Below are 19,875 nucleotides of genomic sequence, written 5' to 3' on the forward strand. Positions count from 1 at the left end.
ATCTCAAAGGCAAAAGTGTTCTATCAAACCTTCACACATTGTTGATTGCTCTGGTGCTCCTCTAATTTCCTGATTACTTACCTATCAGGAAAGTATATTCACGATCCATGCTAGACCTAAAAGTCAGGTAATAGGAGGAAGATGAGGAAGAAACTAAGATGAACTTGCTGTTCTCAAATCACTGAGATTTGTTTCTTCTTGCAGGGAAGATGGATTGGAAAGGAATCTTGTGGCCTGATATAAATGCTGATAGATTTGTAAGTCCACCATTATCTGAATGAGTGATTTACATGTGCCCTTCGCACTGCCCTGTGCAGTATGGCATACTCCCTCGGCACCACTTATATCTTTATGTACTTACTTACACATTCCCTGCTCTACTTTGTCCAGGTGCCAGCAAGTAAGGATCTGGGGAGAAAGAGGAAGTGGGAACAAGTGGCACCTTTGAGCTGGCTATCACACCAGTTTTGTTTGGAATGAGGACAGGAACAAAAATTTGCATGAAGCCTTCAGGACGGAAGAGAGGCAGGGACTGAAGGAGGGAAACAGCCCCAAAGCTGCAGGCCTGTCTGAAGGCCACTGAAAGTGTGGGTGGAAACAGGTCTCCTTTCTGCATACACCAGTAGCAACTGCTGAGGTGAGTGGAGGCGTGGGAGTTGTGGAAGAAGCACAACTACTTCTAACCCTGCTGGTGAAACTCTGTGGAGGCACTTTGAAGAAAAGGGAACAATAAGTTAGGAAAAATTTTGAAAGTTTGTCAGATCCCAATGCACTGAAATCCTGGGGTGAGGTCCCTGAGGAACTGTAGTGCTTGGCTGAAACCATGTGTCATTCACATCGAGAGCACAGTTTAAAAAATGACAGGAACAAGGGTAAACAGTCTCTTAATTATGGTCTGAAAGAGAGCTGCTGTTCTCTCCAATTATACAAAGTCACAAGGGCTTCAACCAACAGATGTCAACGCACACTTGATACGAGATGCAGAAAAGACTCAGCCTTCATTTTCAGAAATTTATTAAAATAAGAACAAGCATCAGTTGTACATAGAAATAATCATTTGCACTAAGTGGTACTCAAGCAGAAGAGCAGTTTTAAATATATTAAAAAATCACAAAATACATTGGTTAAGGCACCTACATCTTGTCTCATGTTTTCAATAAATATGCTGTTTTTTAAAAAGGCAGTAAGGACCTCTGATTAAATGAATATAGGCACTGTGCTATTAAAGATAGTCATACTTTGCTGTGGCCACTGTGATTTATTCTCAAAAGAACTTTCATTAGCTTGTTTAGCATTTAAAAAAACAAAACTGAGTATGAAAAAAAATCACAGTTTTCTCTTTCCAGTCTTAAGTCTCTTCCAGAGAGACCTATGTACAAAAGGTACTATTTCTTCATACATTCCTTAGTAACGAGGAATTATGCAGAAGGTGCAAGATTGCCTCCCAGAAAGTAAAGCCATCAGAGGTTGCATGTTTCAGAACAGCATGAGTCTTTGGGAAAGTATTTTTTTCAACTGCAATAAAATCAGCTGGGTTTAGAAAACTCCGGACCTTACAGCATCCAGGAAGACTGGTTAAGTGCCCTCTGTTCAAGGAGTTTTGTTAGGCAGTTGAGGGAAACCAGGTCCAGCTCCTGTGTTGTACAGGGTAGACAAAGCACCAGCCTGGGAGTCAAGTGGCCTGGGTGCTCGTTCAGTGCCACCAGCACTTCCAAAATGCCAATTTGGCACTTTTGTTACAGTGCTCATAGCTCATGAAGCCTGTGCTTGTGCATCGTCTTAGTTTGGTCACCTGTAAGATGAAAAGGTTGGAGCTTCCTGCGTTTTCGTCCGGTTCCAGCAGCTCGCTAGTCTGATGGTCTGAACTGTTTTCGGTCACAGCTGATGCCGCTGCAGGTAATAGGCGCAGCCTCTCCATAGACACAATGACCACAGCAAAGAGGAGAAAAATTAACTCTCCACAACATTGCCAGATTGTTTGAGGCGTGGGTGCAAATCTTTTCATCAAAGCCCTGTATGCTATTTAATTAAAAGACACCGTTTAACTGGAGTTATGTTATTCACAGAAAAATATTGACTTCTCTTCTTCTTAGATAATATAACTTCCGTGGCAGAACTAGGTTGCATAGATCTCTGAGATTAACTTCACATTTTCACACATTTGGTTTCTCCAGTCAGGTCATACTTCAGCACCTAAGATACTGGGCAGTAAGGCTGGATACGGGCACGAGGGAAATACTGGCAAGAATCTTGACATGAGCCACTCCTCATTTGGGGTGAGGTTTTCTTTTTTTCTTTTTTTGTCAACTGTATAGAAGGGGCTGCCCATCTAATTTCTTTTACTACTGGTATATGACATGGGAGAATGCAGGTTGGCAAGACTTAAGGTGGGAGACATGCTTTACTTTTTGGCAAGTAAACTAGACACATGGTCAAAGCTTTACGAAATCTGGGACCTACTGCTCAGATGCAGTAGAAAATACAACTAAAATTTCATTCTGAAATGATAATATTGCTTTTACCTGCTAAGGTTTGGTCTTCAGTTTTACTTTATATACACACACACACACACACACACACACACGTGTGTGTGTGTATATATATGTTGACTTTAAATTATAGAGAACATTTTTACCTCATTATAAAACATTAACTTTAAAGTCAGTCATTGAGAAGCAATTGGATACAAAGCATCTAATCACAAAAATAGAAAAAGAAATCACAGAGCACTTCAGAAAGAAACTCTGGTGCTGAAGGGCATTTAGTTGTTCTTCTCCAGGGACCTGTAATAATCTGTCAGGACTTTCCATGCTTTGGGGGCCATGAAGCCCTCTGGGGGATTCTCTCCTTCCCGGGCCAGCTTCCTCATACGAGTTCCTGAGATGAAGTCAAACTCATTGTGCCTGTCAGAGGGTAGCAACAAAGAACTCAGCGTAGGTAAATAACATCTACCTTAAAGATCCCAGGAGTAGGATGGGTTCTGAGACCACATTGTTTCTTTCTGTAAAATGCTGCATCTTCTAAAATAAGCAATTCACTAAATCTTCAGTAAAGGAACTGGCAGAAGAAAGGGAAATCATGGCAGCTACCCATTCAATACTGTACACCTACTCAGTTCATGGGAAGCGTCTTCTGTTAGCTCTGCCTACTTGTGTGAGCTCTGAGCGTGGTGCGTGCTCTATAAATGCTCAAATCTTTTTCTGTGTTTACTTCCTTTCACATAATGTGCCAGGCACTCAGTGCATGCTCAAGGAATGTATGTTAAAAAAGAAATATTTATGGACCATCTGCTATATGCAAGGGGCTGTGCTACAACTTCAGGGGACACGAAATGTGCAAGACCAGGTCTTAGCTTTCAAGGGACTCTCATTCCAATAAGGAGCATGTGGAGATGCACTGGGGAGCTTTCTGAAATTTTGCCTCATCATTCCAGCTGTACAGATGTTGATTTAAAGAATTTTCCTCTGAAAACCTACCTTGCTGGGTCATAGAAGTCCATGGCTTTTTTGGCTTTGTTGTAGGCAGCCACTCGGAATGGAATGATTTCCACAGAGGTGAGGCCAGGGGCCATGGTCAAGACCTTGGCCCCATGAGTAGGTTCATACAGGTCTTTCTTGGTCTCAGGGTGGGGCATTCCTGCAGGGTCCCGGCCCACAATGTAGAAATTGGCCCCTGCAACCATCCGGGACCTGCAGTGCCATTGGACCTAGGAAACATCACAGAAAGGACATGCTGGTCATCACTGGCCAATCCTGTGGGGTCCCTGTTTATGGAGACACCCCTTTGTTCTGCTTTGGAAGTAATTCAGCGATGTGGGTCAACTAATAACTGCAAGGAAGTCAGTGAAGTGTCCAAGACTCCTGCCCTTGTCATCTTTTTGGTTATATTGGGTAGGATATAGGAGCTTTAAAGATAAGAATCCTCCCTCTTAGACCATGAGTTTATATTTCCTAACCTCTCCAGACTAACAGACCAGGAACACTTACTCAGATCGTACTGTTCCACAGAACTATGTGGATTTTACTTCCCAGTTCCTCCCTATTCAAAATAAATCACAGTTTAAGGGAAATTACAAACTCCGATATCTCTTACCATCTGACTGCCAGTAATGAGCTAATTAACCTTCATATGCAGACATTGATTCCATTTCGACACAGCATTGGGATTTCAAAATAAGTTGCCCTCCTTAGAGCTCAGATAGAAATATAAAGGATGGGGCAGAGAGCGAGGGGCCTGGAACCTTGATCTGGTTGAAGAGAATTAATTCATCAAACTCAGTTTGGAGCATTCCAAAGAGTTGAGACCTTTTCAGTTCATCTTAGTTCCCGTAAACTTGTTGAAATCCACTACACTGGTGGTGCAGTGGGACACAGAAAGTCTCTGTTTGATAGGCTCAGTGTGTTATGATGCAAGGGAGACATTAAGGTTTTAAAGACATCTTCTCCTTTCTAATATAGCTCACCGAGCATGGTGAATCACTTAAGAGTGACTGGAACTTCTGAAATACTGGGCTAGATACATCTTGCCCTGTAACCCAGGTAAGCTGTGTTATCCACCTCGTTCACATACCAACTTCCACAGTCTCAAAGGCAGTGTGTGACAGGTTTGATTTGGTGTTTCTAGCATTTTCACAGATACTATATGGAAACATAATTAAGTTGGATAAAGTGAAGAGACCAGAAGATTTTAGAATCTGCTCATGAAGAAGAATCCCAGAAGCTCACTGGCTCTTCTAAGTAAAATCAGATGCTGTACTCCTGAGTCCCCAGCCCAGCCCGGGGAGCTGCGCACCTCTGTGGGGCCCGCATACAACATGGGCGATGGGAAGATGGCCACGACGGTGGACCTGGGGTCCAGAACCTCCTCCTCGAGCACGGCCGCGTGCTGCTTCATCCGCCAGTCCAGGGGCACGTCGTCATCCTTGGTCCAGCCGCCCAGGGGGTGCAGCAGGAGGACCGGGTGCTGGTAGCCTCTCTCCAGGAGCCGGCGGCGGGTGTCCTGCATCAGCAGAGCGTGGCCGTTGTGGACAGGATTGCGCAACTGGAATGCAAACACTGCATCTGGGAAAGGGAAGCAGAAGCACCAGGGTCAAAGACATGCACGCGCTGTCTGCAAGGACAGAAAGGAGAAGATGCAGCTGCGTTTACTGCTCAGTGAACTTGTTACGTGCACTCGCTTGTAAGGACCGGCTGGAGAACCCACCGGGGTCTTTAGGGGCGTCACCCCAGAGGTGCCAACCAGTGCCAGGCTGCTTAGACAGGGATAGGACACAGAGGTAGGAAGCCCTGAAGGGAGAGCCTGACTCAGAAGTGAACACAGTTGTTGCCAGGGCCTTTCCTACAAACCAAGGCTCAGGCAGGGGCCAGTATTAATCAGTCCTCCTGCACCCTGCTCCAGCCTCATTTCCCTGGGAAGTGACTATTGATAAGGAACGTTTTCTGGGGTCTGTGCAAAAGTTTAACAATTTAAAGATATAAAAATATTTCTCCTTCACTTTAGGGAAATCTTCAAAACTACTCCAATTAGTGATGAACTCCTGAGAGCCTTAATTTTTTTTTTCTGGTTATGAAATAAATTAATGTATATCCATCATTGAAAACTTAGAAAATACAGAAAAGCCCAAAATAGAATTTAAAAATCATCCATCATCCTATCATTACTTTTTCTCTCTCTTTTTCAAAATATGTAAAGTGAAAATCTTCCCTTCCCCTTGGTCCCGCTTTACCCCTAGAGGTAGCCACTGTCATCTGCAGTTTGGTGCACATGCTGCCAGAGATTTCTGCTACACACAGAAGTAGGTTTGAGTTTTTAAAGCAATTATTACATTTTATTTTGTTTTCCAGAATTATTCTATACATACCGTTCTGCAGTTTGCTTTTTTTACTTAATAGATGTATTTGGGGTATCTTTCTGGATCAGTGCATATTTTTAACTACTGCATAATATTGCTGTAGTTCAACTTTATAAGGTGTTTCCATATCAACAGACATATCAATAGAAGATGATAAAAGTTTTCAGCTTTTCAAAACTATAAACATGCTGTTTGCTGATAATCCTTAATTCTGTAAGCAGAGGAGGGTTAGGAGTATTAACAAATGCCGTAGAGCCAGGCTACGTACCAGCATTCATTTCTTTACATTTCTGTTTGAGCTCCAGAGGTGTCAGGCGGTATTGGTCCAACCCATCATTCCACCGTATTCTCTCCAGCACCTGAAGGTCACCACCAACCAGCCAATCCCCACTTTCCATCACCATCTAGAAAGACCATTATAAAAGTTGTTAGTGATTAATACTGTTTTCCATTTTATCTAAAAATTTTTCTTCTTCTGAACCAATCTTGGCTTACTTGAACTGCCTTCAGTTCTTCAACATTTCAAGCACAGTATTTATCACACTTGTTGGTCTCTCAAATCCTTTATTACTCTTAAAAATTATTGAGGACCTGCAAAGAGCTTTTGTTTATATTGGTTATATCTATAATTTTCTGTATTAGAAATTAAAACTTAATTCCCTTAAAAATATTTATTGACTTAAAACTAACAATAAAATATTTATTATTTATTAAATATTAACAAACATTTTATTTTTTACTGAAAAATGTTTTCCAAAAACATAAGAGAAAAATGGCATTGTTTTACATGTTTGCAAATCTCTTATCTGACTTAATAGAAGGCAGCTGGATTCTCATATCTACTTTTGCATTCTGTGGCAATATGTTATTTTGGCTGAAATATGTAAAGAAAATTCAACTACAGATAGGTAGTTGGAAAAGGGAAGAGTATCTGAATAGCCTTTTTCTATCATGTGGATATTCTTCTTTGATGTAAGATTAAATAACCTAATTTAAAAATCAGCAACTTTAATAGACATTTCTCCAAATATGATGTACAAATGGCCAACCCAACAGGGATATGAAAAGATGTTCAACATCACTAATCACTGGAGAAGTGCAACCTCACACCCATTAGGATGGCTACTATCGAAACCAGAAAATAACAAGTGTGGGCAAGGATGTGGAGAACCCCCTCATGTACTGTTGGGGGGGACTGTAAAATGGTGCAACAGTATGGAGTTTTTTCAAAAAATTAAAAATACAACTACCACATGATCCAGTAATCCCATTTCTGTGTATATATCCAAAAGAATTAAAAGCAATGTCTCACAGAGATTTGCACAACCATATTCATAGCAGCACTATTCACAATAGCTAAAAGGTGGAAGCAACCCAAATATGTATTGAAAGATGAATGGATGAACAATGAATGTGAATGATATACATACAATGGAATATTATTCAGCCTTCACAACAAAGGAAATCCAGCCAGGACTACAAGGGGGATGAAACTTGAAGACATTATGCTAAGTGAAAAAGCCATTCACAAAAAGATAAATACTGTATTTTTCCACTTACATGGGTATCTAAAGTAGTCAACTTCATAGAAAATAGAATGGTTGATACCAGGGTCTGGGGAAGGGAAAGAGTTGTTGTTTAATAGGTATGGAGTTTCAGATTGTCAAGATGAAAAGGTTTTGGAGATCTGTTTCACAACAATGTAAATATACTTAACACTACTGAATAGTACACTTAAAAGTGGATAGAATGGTAAATTTTATGTTACATGTTTTTTACCTAAATAAGTAAATAGATAGATGGTAGATAGTAGATGACAAGACTCATTTTTCACTGAGGTCACTATAAATACTCTACTTTTCGATACCCAGTCTCAGTTGAAAAAGTGACTTCAGGAAAGGGTGGGTAAGGAACAGAACATGGAGACTTTTAGAAAGAACCATCTATACGTTGTCCCACACTTTAGATGGCCCAACTCTGGCGTCTTCAACTGTGCCCCTTCTGTCAGGGCAAGGAAACCCTGGTGGGCAGGCCCACCTGAAGTCTGCATTTACTCTCCACCATGAGATGTGTACCTGGGACATTCAGCCTGGGGTGCCCACAGGCAGACCCAGAGGGCCTCCACGGCATGGGGCAAGGCCAAGCATAGAAAGAGAAGGAAGGGTTGGCTGCAGGCCAAGAGCCAACTGTCCACACACTACCATGTTCTGGTACAGAACCGAGAAGCCTAAATTTGAACCTGGCCTTCCAGATTGTGATCAAGGCATATTGCCAAAGTAGAAAGACAAAACATATTTAAGTTTATTAGATAAGTAACTTTTAAATATGGTATCGGGCTTCAGCTCATATTGTTACCCTGGGTCGCACAAATAAATATTAGGTGTGAACCTGGTGTGAAGAATGGTCAAAGTAATGAAAAAGAAAGGCCTGACAGTGTTTGATGAAAGGAGAGGGTTAGCACTTTCCTTGACAAGGATGGATGGAAGAGGCCCCAGGCCTGACAACACACATATGGGTAATGCATTGCCACCTACTTTGTGACACCTAACCATGGTTTTTATGTTGTATATCTGAAACCTATACATTGTTATGTGTTCGTCTTATCTCATCCTGAACAAAGAAAAACATGACAACCTTTTGTTTTTTCTATAAACTTAAATATGTTCCATATGATGCTGCAGTGCAACAAGTTACGACTGAGAGCAGGTGTCTCTCCTCAGTCATTGAGACAAACATTACAGAAAGTCTTACTTCTCAGTCAAATCATAGTTGTGCAGTCATTCCCCTGATCAAATTCCATAACTGCCTTTTGCAGTGTCCAAGGACAGTGTGGCCAGCCTGTAATGTCGGCAGAAAAGAGGGAGGCAAGAAAAGGGGAGAGAAAGCTGATTGATTTATGACACCAGTTCAGAAGACATCAAGGTGGTGATGGTATACCCCTGATTCAATTTCCTGTCATGGCCAGATGTTGGCGTTTACAGTGACTTGCATTCCAGAGGTTTTCAGGGAATGGGAGGTTGGGCTAGAGCCAGGGTTCTCAACAGAGGACGATTTTGCCTCTCCTGGCGACATCTGACAATATCTGAAGACAATTGTGATCATCACAACTGGAGTGGGGAAGGGTGTGTTATTGGCATCTAGTGATTAGAGGCCAGGAATGCTTCTCAATATCCTACATTGCACAGGACAGCCCCCGAAACAAAGGAAGCCCTGGGTAGAGAAAGGATGATTTGCAAGGGATTTGCTTGTTTTTTCATGGCCCCCCTTCTAAACTCTGTGCTCAGGAAAATCACTTAACAAGAATATTGTCAAATACCCATACCTAGACATTTACTTTCTCCTCATTGCTTAAACTGCAGATAAAATTTTGAGTTACCCCAAATCCCTGGGCATGCAGTAACTCATTCTGGGCACTAGGGGTCCACCCTCTATTGTTCTATTGGCAAAGGCAATATTGAACCTGTTTCATTCACCATCCAGCCTAAAAATATATCCGGAGAACAATGCTGAAACTATGCTTTTGGCATTTCTGGGATCAGCAGGGACAGAGAGCATCTCTGTCCCCAACGTGGCTCAACTGTCCCCAACACTGGTCCAGCTATCAGGAAGGGAGGTCCAGTGGCTCTAATTTCCAAGGGCTTTGTGGCCCGTAAGTCCCCACTTCCTTCCAAGCCTCCTGCTAAAGGCAGGTGTGGGACCACAGCTAGAGTTTGCAGAACTGGACACACAGGTGTGAGGAACAGGCTTTAAGGGAGTCTAGTGAAGCAGCGAAAGAGGAACTGGGCTTGGAATCACAGACAACAGGAATGCAAAAAGGAGAGAGGATGAGCTCAAACACTAGGATGAAGACTAAGAAAGCTATTGTGAACAGGCTGAAAGAGGGCAAGGAAAGGAAGAGCGGAAATAAACAACCTGGAGAGGAAGAGGGGACGTGCACATCAGAAGGAGAGGAGCAGCTGAGGGTGGGAAGGTGTAACAGAGAAAGTGAGGAGGCAGGAGTGGAAGGAACAGTGTCCTAGGCTGAGGGACTAGCATGTGCAAAAGTGTGACAGAGGAGGATATAATGACCAGCTGAGATGCTGGAGGGGACTGTCTTGGGCGGTGGTGGTTAGAGGTGGTAAGGTGAAGTCATAGCTTTGTGTGAGCTCCCAAATAAAGCTTGAACGGTCCACTCTAGCTGAAGAATGGAGAGGGGCTTCGAGGGGAGTAGGGCAAGAGACAGGGAAGAAATTAAGTGCCCTGGCCCAAGGTGCAACAGAAGTGAACAACTTCAAGCAATACCTAGGAGGCAGAACTGTTGGGACTTGGTGATTGAATGGACAAGGGAGAAGAAAGAAGAATGACGTCCAGTGTGGTATATATGTACAATGGAATATTAGTCATAAGAATGAAATAATGCCATTTGCAGCAACATGGATGGACCTAGAGATTATCCTACTAAGTGAAGTAAGAGAGAGAAAGACAAGTATCATATGATATCACTTATATGTGGAATCTTTAAAAAAATGATACAAATGAACTTATTCACAAAACAGAAAGACTCACAGACTTAGAAAACAACCTTATGGTTACCAAAGGGCAAAGGTGGCAAGAGGAGGGGTAATTTAGGAGATTGGGATTAACACATACACACTGCTATATATAAAATAGATAATCAACAAGGACCTACTGTATAGTACAGGGAACTCTACTCAATACTCTGTAATAACCTATATGGGAAAATAATATGAAAAAGAGTAGACACATGCATAACTGAATCACTTTGCTGTACACCTGAAACTAACACAACATTGTACATCGACTATACTCCAATATAAAATAAACTTTTTTTTAAAAAAGAAATAATGCCATTTGCAGCAACATGGATGAACCCAGAGATTATCATACTAAGTGAAGTAAGTCAGAGAAAGACAAAGATGATATCACTCATTTGTGGAATCTAAAAAATAATACAAATGAACTTATTTACAGAACAGAAACAGACTCACAGACATAGAAAACAAACTTATGGTTACCAGGGGGGAAGTGGGGGGGAGGGATAAATTAGGAGTATGGGATTAACAGAAACACACTACTATATATAAAATAGATAAACAACAAGGATTTACTGTATAGCACAGGGAACTATATTCAACGTCTTGTAATAACCTCTAATGGAAAAGAATACACACACACGTATAACTGAATCACTTTGCTGTACACCTGAAACTAACACAATATTATAAATCAAGTATACTTCAATTTAAAAAATAAAATAATACTTTGAAAATAACACAGAAAATATATTTTTTTTTCAGAATGCCAGGAGATGTACACTCAAAACTGAGGAAATTCATTATGGAAAATAAATGTTGTTAATCTTATGATAAAAGAAAAGAAAAAAGAATGACATCTAGGTTTTGGACATGGGCCACTGTTTGGATGGCGGAGCCGTTCATGGAGGTGGGGGACACAGGAGGGGGACAAGGCTGGGGTGAAGTTGCCCATGGTGAGTGCGAGATGCTTGCAGGATATATCCAGGTGGAGCACACAAGAAACAGCTGCGGATAATTATCTACTGCCATGGTTCTCAACCTTCGCAGTACATTAAAATCACAGGGAGCTTCAAAACCCACAACACCCAGAACTGAGCCCAAGCCAATTAAATCAAAGTCTGTGAGGGAGCGGTCCGGTCATGGGTAATTTTTAAAGCTCCCCAGGTGATTCTGTTGCTCCAACTAACGATGTGGTCTTCATTGCAGGGCTAAAGGATATAGAAACTCTCATTCCTATCCTTCACTGAGAAGTCATACTCTGTTCTCTTGGTTTCTACATCTGTAAAATGGGAGTAATGATTCTTAGGTGCTTCACAGGAACATTGTGAGAAATAATTACCATTTGAAAAAGCTTTGAGATCCATGGACAAAAGGCAACATTAAGCATTATTTTTATGAGTTTCACCTGCTTCTCTCCTCATGATCACATCTGGGACACGTCACGTGGTTCCATATTAGTGAAAGAGAGGGTTGGGAGGATTTGAATGGAAGGTCAGGGTAACTGCAGTGAGGGGCTATGCAACAGAGGCAGACCGTTTCCTTGGTGACTCTGACCATTTTCCATGCAAATATAACTCCCAGTGCCACATGGAAACACAAGAAGGCCCATAATTACTTTTGGAAGAAATTACTGTTGGAAGGTTTGGGGTTCTAAAACCAAAACACCATGTTTAAGTTTTACTGTGAATTTCAAGGTGCTAAAAAATGTACAGTGAAGACAGTTCCTTTCCCATAAACACACCTTCAGTGCTCCGAGTGTAGCTTATACAGGGTGAGTGGTTTTCTCTCTGGTTATCCATGGCCCATTTCTCACCATTAGCTCACTGGGAATGTTTACAGAGTCCTTCTAATGACCTAATGCTACAGAGTCACTGACTATATTTTCAAGGCCACAAATCACACCACCACTCTTCCTGCCATCTAAAAAAATTCTGACCTCCAACTGCCAGCACATGATGCAAGACAAGATAAAAATAATTGCTTAAGAGCTTCCTTAGATTTTTTTTTTTCTTTTAGTGCTAACCATGTATATGTGGATGTTAGGCCCTAGGAGTGGAAATACCTGAGCATGAAGAAAGGCCACTATTCTTTAGGTCACTGAGTGCAGATAAGAGCCCAAACCTAAAGGATTATGATCAGAAAAGGAATGAGACAAAGATATAATTAAGGCTCAGAACACAATTCCTCAAATAGCTATTGTCCAGTAACTTCAAGGCCTGTCTCCCAGCCTCTTGGAGAGAGAATGTTCAGATGGCTCTGAGCTTATCTGCAGGGTGGCTAGTTGTGTCCAATAAATGGAAAGCTGCTTTGCTCCCCCGCTGACCTCTTGTGTTCCACCAGGGGCCTTGCAAAAGCCCTCCCTACTCTGCAACATTTCACAACTGAAAAAAACAAAACAAAACCAAAGGGAAGTTTGTCTGACAGATTTGAACAGGTTTATTCAAACATCCATTGTGTACGGTCACGGAGCTGGAAGAGATCTCAGAGTTACTGAGTCTGGCCCCCTCCTTTTATAAATGAAGAAACTGAGGACAAGAGAGAGGACGTGCCTTGTCCAACCACAAGGCTTTTTAGAGTCTCCTGGGTCTCAGATGGTTCCCTATTACCTTTGAACTTTCTGAAAATTAGTTACTCCAGCTAGGGAATCACTAGTGTATGTCTTTTTAAATTTCAACCCTAATGCTCTAATCTCGGATAAGGGATTGCTTTTGCATTCATTTTCACATATTTTTCTTTATGGGAAATGAGCCACACCCAGCAATTCCACTCCCTGCAATCCCACCCCGTCACCAACAACAATTAGAAGCTGTGAAGGAGGCTGAGGAGTTTTAGTCTATTTTGCCGTTAGGCAGATTGACTCCAAAATAATCCTAATCAGATGAACACATTTTTCAATCTGAAAAATATCCACCGATGAAAATGTGGTATTTTCCTTCTGGAAACTCTGCCGCTACCTGTGCTTTTTGTTTATTGAAACAATGTCACCGACCACCCCCCTCCCCACAACAGCCACAGAGCATGAACTTCCAGTCTCTTTCCAGAGGTTAGTTGGATCCATTCTGTATGAAGAAATTGACTTCCCTTGTGAATTTCACGATGGACAGGGCTGCAGGCTCTGGCTGTGGTTTTGTGCATAGCACAGCTATGATTCTGGTTCTTGCCTCATGATGTTAGACTAAATTATCTCCCCAGTCCAGTTGTTTCCCATTTAGCTGAGGGAGTCACAGCCATCACAGGATCTGAGGGCTCAAGAGACCGTTTAGACCAGCCCTCCAACAGAAAGTCATTTCTTTGCCCTATCTAAAAACATCTCCCCAGGCAAAGCTTGCAAGACCTCCCTTAGAAACGCATTCTTTCATCTAACCCCAGTTTTTCTAAGTCCTTCGCGAAGGAATTAAAAAGAATTATTTTTATCCTAAGTTAAAAGAAAGACCTTCCAAAGATTATGCCACTTACTTTGATGTAGGGGTGTTTTGCACAGGTTGTGCCCCACACATGGGAACAACGCTCCTCTTTTCTGTGTTCGTAGAATTCAGGGTCTCGTAAGATAGCCACCTTCCGTCCTCCGTGTGTCAGGACAAACTCGCTGCACCCTTCCAGCCGCGTCTTATCGTCCGCAGAGACGGGCAGCACGACGGGGATGCTCATGTTGATCACTCCGTCTGTGGACAGAGCCATTCGAGGCGTGAATGTGGGATACGAGGTGTGGGCTCCTTTAAAGAGGCCTCCGACGCGCACAATGTCTCTTCCAGACATTTCCTGCAAAAGGCATTAAGACCTAACTCTAAAAAGGTTATGTTGGCTGCACTAGCTTCTCTAGCGTCTGTGATAAATCCTTTGAGAAGAGGCTTCTCAAAGCAAAAGATGCAGCGTTTGTGAAAAGTAGGCTGTTTCAAATTGTAGGGGTGGCTTCAGTAAGTGATTTGGAGGACCATGCCCGAGGGGGTGGCTCCCTTCTGAGTTCCCTTTTTAAAATTTGGTCCTGACCTCAACACACTAGGAAGCTTAAAGTCTTTAAAAATCCAACTAGATAAAATAAAGGTGGGCAATGCCCTGCATATCTGCGATTTCCACACCGGCAGATTCAACCACCTCGTGGATAGCGAACCTTATCCAGGATCCACCTTTGGTTGAATCGTGGATGAGGAACCCGCAGATACAGAGGTTGGACTGTGGAGCTGGAGCATCTACAGATTTCAGTATCTGCATTGGGTCCTGGAACCAACCCCCTTCAGATTGGGAGGGATGACTATGATTTCTTAGCGAAGCCAGATAATGTAAAAGAAATCACACAGCTGTTTCTCCCCTTTTGTAATGGTGCCCTAACATTCTAGCAAATATGTCAGGCTTTCAGTTGTACTTACAGTGAGAAAACGGGGGCACAGAATTAAGTGTATAACATTAAAGAATATCAGGGAGGTTTGGGGGGAGTTCCCAAGTTCAAGACTCAGAAGGAAACGAAAGGAAAGTGAGTAAAAAAAACATTCAACTCGTTACCCAATTTAAGCTCGTACTGCTGGCTGCTCCACCGGCCAATAAATGGAGAAATGAGTTGTTGGGAGAAGGAGCAGCAACTTTATTTGGAAAGCCAGCAGACCGGGAAGATGGTAGACTAGTATCCCCAAGAACCACTTTCCCTGAATTCAGGCTTCTTTTATACTAAAAGGGGAGGGGATAAAGTCAAACATTTTCTGGTTCTGGTCAGACTCTGAGGGGATGTTAATTTCTTCCTCCCTGAGGTCATTCACAGGTGGGCTTAGTCAGGATGTTTTCTGTGAGCTAAACAAAGGTCTTTTAGCTTAAACTTCATCACATGAGAGGCAGTGTTCCCAGAGATGGGCCATTATGTATAATTTAAGCTCATAGGCAACATCCCTTTAGGGATTAACTTGTAAAAGCAATAGAATAAAAAGGTTAAAGTAAAAGAAACAGATCCAATGTGGAGTAAAATTTGTTCTTCCTTATTACAAACTCAGGATTTCCAAAAGAGGAAGCAAATGCTGTTATTTATGGATTGGAGGAAATGTACCATAGATTAATGAAGTCTTTTAAATCTAACTTTCAAAATCCAACATTTAGACCACTTCTGATAGAGTTAAAGATCTGAGATCTGAGTTCTATTCCTTTGGGGCATAATACTCCCCCATTAGCTATGAAACAAAAGTCTACAGGCATATCACTTTGCACATTTAAAATACTGTCCAAAAGTTACTAGGACATAAAGAATGTCACAGGATATATACAGCAACTTCCAGCAATAAAGAAATCCCATCCATCATAAAATCCCACAACCTGCTCTGGGAGCCTCATAAACAACAAGGAAGATACTGTACACAGAAAGTATGAGTTTCCTCACTCAAGTAACTCCTTTGTTTCAAAGTTCACAGACTATAAGAGTAGTCCAAGCAAGCCCTGTGCAGAGAGCACTGAACTCAAAGCCAAGCAATCTCCTATTTACTACCTGTGTCACTCACCTTCTCTGTCCTCAGTTTCTCCACTTGGAAAATGGGATCATAAATAATATGTATATCCCTGGGTTGCTGGGAAGAGGCTTTCTGTGGATAGCATGACCACACTGCTTACAAAGAGTGCCTTGACCAAAATAAAGTAAAACAAGATGCAAAGCAAAAGGCGGGTTGGATGCTGGCGGAAACCCAGCTCTGCCTGCAACGTGCTTGCGGTGCTGCCTTCCATCAATTACTCTGGGCTGAAATCCAAAGAATACTCCACTTGCTTGTTGCCATCGCCTCCTTTGGTCCACTAGGTTCCAGCGCAACGTAGCCTCTGATCCACCTTCATCTTGGCCTTGAGTGAAAATCCCAACTAAGGAAACAGCACTACCTGACAGGTTGTCAAGAGACTAATCTGTGGGATGTTGTGGGAGTTCTACCGAGTAACAGTGCCAACTGATCTCATACACCTGTAACTACAACTCCACACAGGTAAAAGCAGATTTACTGGGGTTTCCCTATCATCTTAATCAACTTTTCTAATACATAAAATTATCCTACAATTTAACTCTGTGCTGAAATAGCCTCCATAGCTTTAAACATTGACTCGGGCTTTCGGCCTTTTCCCATCATGTGCTTCGGCTCTGGTGGGAACCACCCTGATTATTTTACTGCAGTATAACTCATTTTGGAACAGAGTATCGTAGTGTTTTAGCCACAGTTAGTCCAACACTTAACTTCATGTTTAATTGAATAATCTTGCTTTTGCTTTAAATAATTTTCAAGCCTGTTGTTTTAACCTTGTAGCTATGCTTATCATTTGTTTGAGACTATTTCTGGGAAAAAACTAAAATACTTTATATTGCTTAATTAGCCTTTTTCAAGGAAAAACAACAATGATGAAAACAATGCTCAAGATAAATGATATCTTCAGAATTTTACCTTCTTCTTCTGGTACAGTGCAGAAGTTTAGAATTGCAGCGAGTACGTGTTTATTCCCAGTTTTATAACTATCAATCGTCATAGCTTGAAATTAAATTCATGCATAATTACTCATCAAAAACGAAGTACAATTATCCACAATCCAACCAGGTGCATCCACTTTAAATTGTATCTAAAATTGATTTATCCTTCATCAATTAAAAATGTTTTATAAATGCAATAGAAAAAAATTTCCAGATTTGTGAAACAAAATGGGGACCAACACTCAGTAGAAGTAATTAACAGAGAGGATCATAAATTTTTAAAATCTCAGGAACAAAATGTGCAACAGAAATTTAGAAACAAGTTTAATTTGTTAGCCAGATAAAACATTATAAACAACAGCTGCATCTGATCCAGAAATTTCCTGTTACTTGGACTCCTATCAACAGAGGAATGCAGCATTATTCTATTCTAACTGGTTGGATCATGAACTGTTAGCAATTCCAACTGGTTCATTTAGATTTTTTTTTTTAGTTATGTCCTTACCATTTCTAGTTAATATAACATATCTAATTATAATAATTTAACTACTTATAAAGTTAAAGTACATACCAGGAAGGAACATGCCTAGAGAAATACAAACACAATTAAGAAACATATTGTTTTCAACTTTCCACCAAAATAATAGTAAAGCAACAATGACAAGGAACAATCTCCTACTATGAAGTTTCATACATACAACATACAAAGATACGGAGCTTTTTGTTACTGCTATTTCTAAAAATAGAGCATATGTGACAGCAAAAAGCTGGTGAAACCAGAATTTGTATTGAATACTGTCCAATACAATCCAAAAGCATTTTTAAATAATTATGTTTTAAAATAATTATAACATATGTCAATAGCCCCTCCAACTTAAGCAAGAAGTTGTCTCTTACAAATATGTGATGTTATAACTACTGTCAGATGATTCCAAACCAGGCTTTGGGAGGTATACAGGCAAACTGCTTTAGAACGTCCTAGAATTCCAGATGTTTACAGGACATGAAAGTATGCCCATCCCAGGAAAACCTGGATTTGAATCCAGGCTTCGAGTGAGTTATTTAAACTTCCCAATACTTATTTCCTCATATGGACAAAATACCTTCACAGTGGTATTATCTGGATTAAATGTGATGTCCTATGTCAAGCACCAGGGTCAGAACACATTATGTGCTGAATAAATGCTGGCAGTATATAGAAAAGCTCTCAAGCCCTGCCTTGGAAAGTCAGAGCCGCAGAAGACTTGCCATTAAATGATCAGGTCTCACAAGGCTGCTATGTCTTAACCCTACTTGGATGCCACCAGTCAAGAACATAAGCTTGAGGTTCCATTTGTAAATTTACATGTGACATTTATCATTGGAGGATCTATGACAGCCCCCCCAAACTATATATCCAGTGAGAAATAAAATAATAATAATAATACACTGACATGAAAATAGATCCTTGAGTAATATAGGGAGTAACTCACACTATATAATCATCAAAAACACTAAAAAATTTTTGATTTTGCTTTGGGACTGAGTAGACTGAGCTAATTTTATTTTATTTTTTTACTGTGGGGGAAATTGTGAACCTTTGAGAAAATTAAAACCAACGAAATACTTTTGGGAGACTGGGTCAGAATAGAAACAATTTTACCTGCAGATTGTAGGTGATCAAGAAATGTGCAATTGTTTAATGGTAGATGAAAATGGCCACATGTCTATGGCTACAAAAATTATTTCAAATTTTCAATGGTGGTGACTCAAACTTCACAAATTGGTTAAAATTAAATGATATCCATACAAATGATACCTTGCCCAACCTTCTGATACAGAGAGACATCATTTTTGGAATTTAACCGTGTCTACTCAGTCCAAAAGCCATCGAGCCAAGCTCTGTCATGAGACTGTCATGGTGTGGTAGAGGGCAGTGTTTCAACCGGCTTTCCCTAGACACCCTCAGGGCTGCTGTCCAGGTAGGAGAAAGACTGAGCCCACTTCTTCCAAAGGAGCAGTTCCATTTTCATCTGTTGTATATATTGCCTCAGATTTCACTGAAATAGTTATGACTTGAAAAAAAAAAAAGTTTGACAACCACTGATGTGGCAGGAAAACCCCTCCGGACTAGCGTTCAGAAGATGAACTGCACTGCCTGTCCCAGCAAGCTCATATTTGTCTTCATTATCTATCTCCAGCAGCTAGAACAAACCCTGGCATCTGAGGACACTCAATAAATATTTATTGGCCAGCTGATGAACATCTTATCTGTGCTACTTCCAAACGGATGTGACTAGAGATAAGCTACTTGGTCTGTTCAAGACTTTGAAGTCCTTTTAATTTTATGCAGTGAGGGGGTTGTTAATATATGGAACATTTACTATTGGACCAGGTACTGTATTCTTTTAAACATTCAACATCCCATTGAGGTAGGTACTATTATTAACATCCCTATTTTACAGATGAGGAAACTGAGGCCCAGAGAGTTTAAGCAATTTGCCCTGAACCCAGACAGTTTGGCTCCACAGCTCACTCTTATCCACTATGATATTCTGCCTCTACTTAGGTAGAGGTGGGCAGCATGTTACATCCCTGGTATGTATTTTTATTAATTGACTTACGTAGGAATTAAGGAGGCTTCTGAAGGGTATGGGGAGTTTTGAAACCTAACTACAACTGGGGTTGCTTTACGCCCCATTCCCCAGACAGAGGCACAAACCTAGAACATGAACATCTTTCTCAGGAAAGAACATCTGATTTGATTTTTCTTCCTAGAAGATTTGCAGCCCTGCTCAGTATTACAAATTCAGTATGCCTCTATCCTATCCCTCCCCCACTTATCAGCTATTCCCCAAGATCTTGAAATAAATAAGTTCTATTTGATAAGGTCAAGACAGTTCTAGGAAGGAAATGATCAGAGAAGGATCTGGAAGTTTTCTGAATGAGACATCCTTCTAACCTTGACAGGAGCAGTTCTCTAAAAGCCATTCAGCTTCTGCCCAGAAAGCTGCCCTAACACCCCCTATTAGAGTTTAGTGGATGAAGCCATCCTAATATATTTCATGTATGGGCATGAATATCGACACGTTATT

General features: G+C 41.1%; 1 protein-coding gene across 4 annotated transcripts in view; it reads right to left on the reverse strand.

Moving 5' to 3' along the window:
* Positions 1-997: 997 nt before the first annotated feature.
* The window catches only part of PAPSS2 (3'-phosphoadenosine 5'-phosphosulfate synthase 2), a 78,779-nt gene continuing 59,901 nt past the window's right edge, over positions 998-19,875 (reverse strand). Inside the window, exons 9-15 of one of the 4 annotated variants that reach the window (XM_082423708.1) lie at positions 17,373-17,387; positions 13,843-14,048; positions 7,412-7,465; positions 6,120-6,255; positions 4,792-5,060; positions 3,477-3,706; positions 998-2,903 (exon numbers count right to left, since the gene is read on the reverse strand). In XM_082423708.1, the coding sequence (XP_082279834.1) occupies positions 2,762-2,903; positions 3,477-3,706; positions 4,792-5,060; positions 6,120-6,255; positions 7,412-7,465; positions 13,843-14,048; positions 17,373-17,387 (1,052 nt within the window). In that variant the 3' untranslated portion in view covers positions 998-2,761. The remainder of the gene's footprint in view (positions 2,904-3,476; positions 3,707-4,791; positions 5,061-6,119; positions 6,256-7,411; positions 7,466-13,842; positions 14,049-17,372; positions 17,388-19,875) is intronic. The other 3 variants (XM_082423709.1, XM_082423710.1, XM_082423711.1) reach the window with 3 other exon arrangements.

Source organism: Balaenoptera physalus, assembly GCF_965194825.1.
Source record: "Balaenoptera physalus genome assembly, chromosome: 14".
NCBI classification, from domain to species: domain Eukaryota; kingdom Metazoa; phylum Chordata; class Mammalia; order Artiodactyla; family Balaenopteridae; genus Balaenoptera; species Balaenoptera physalus.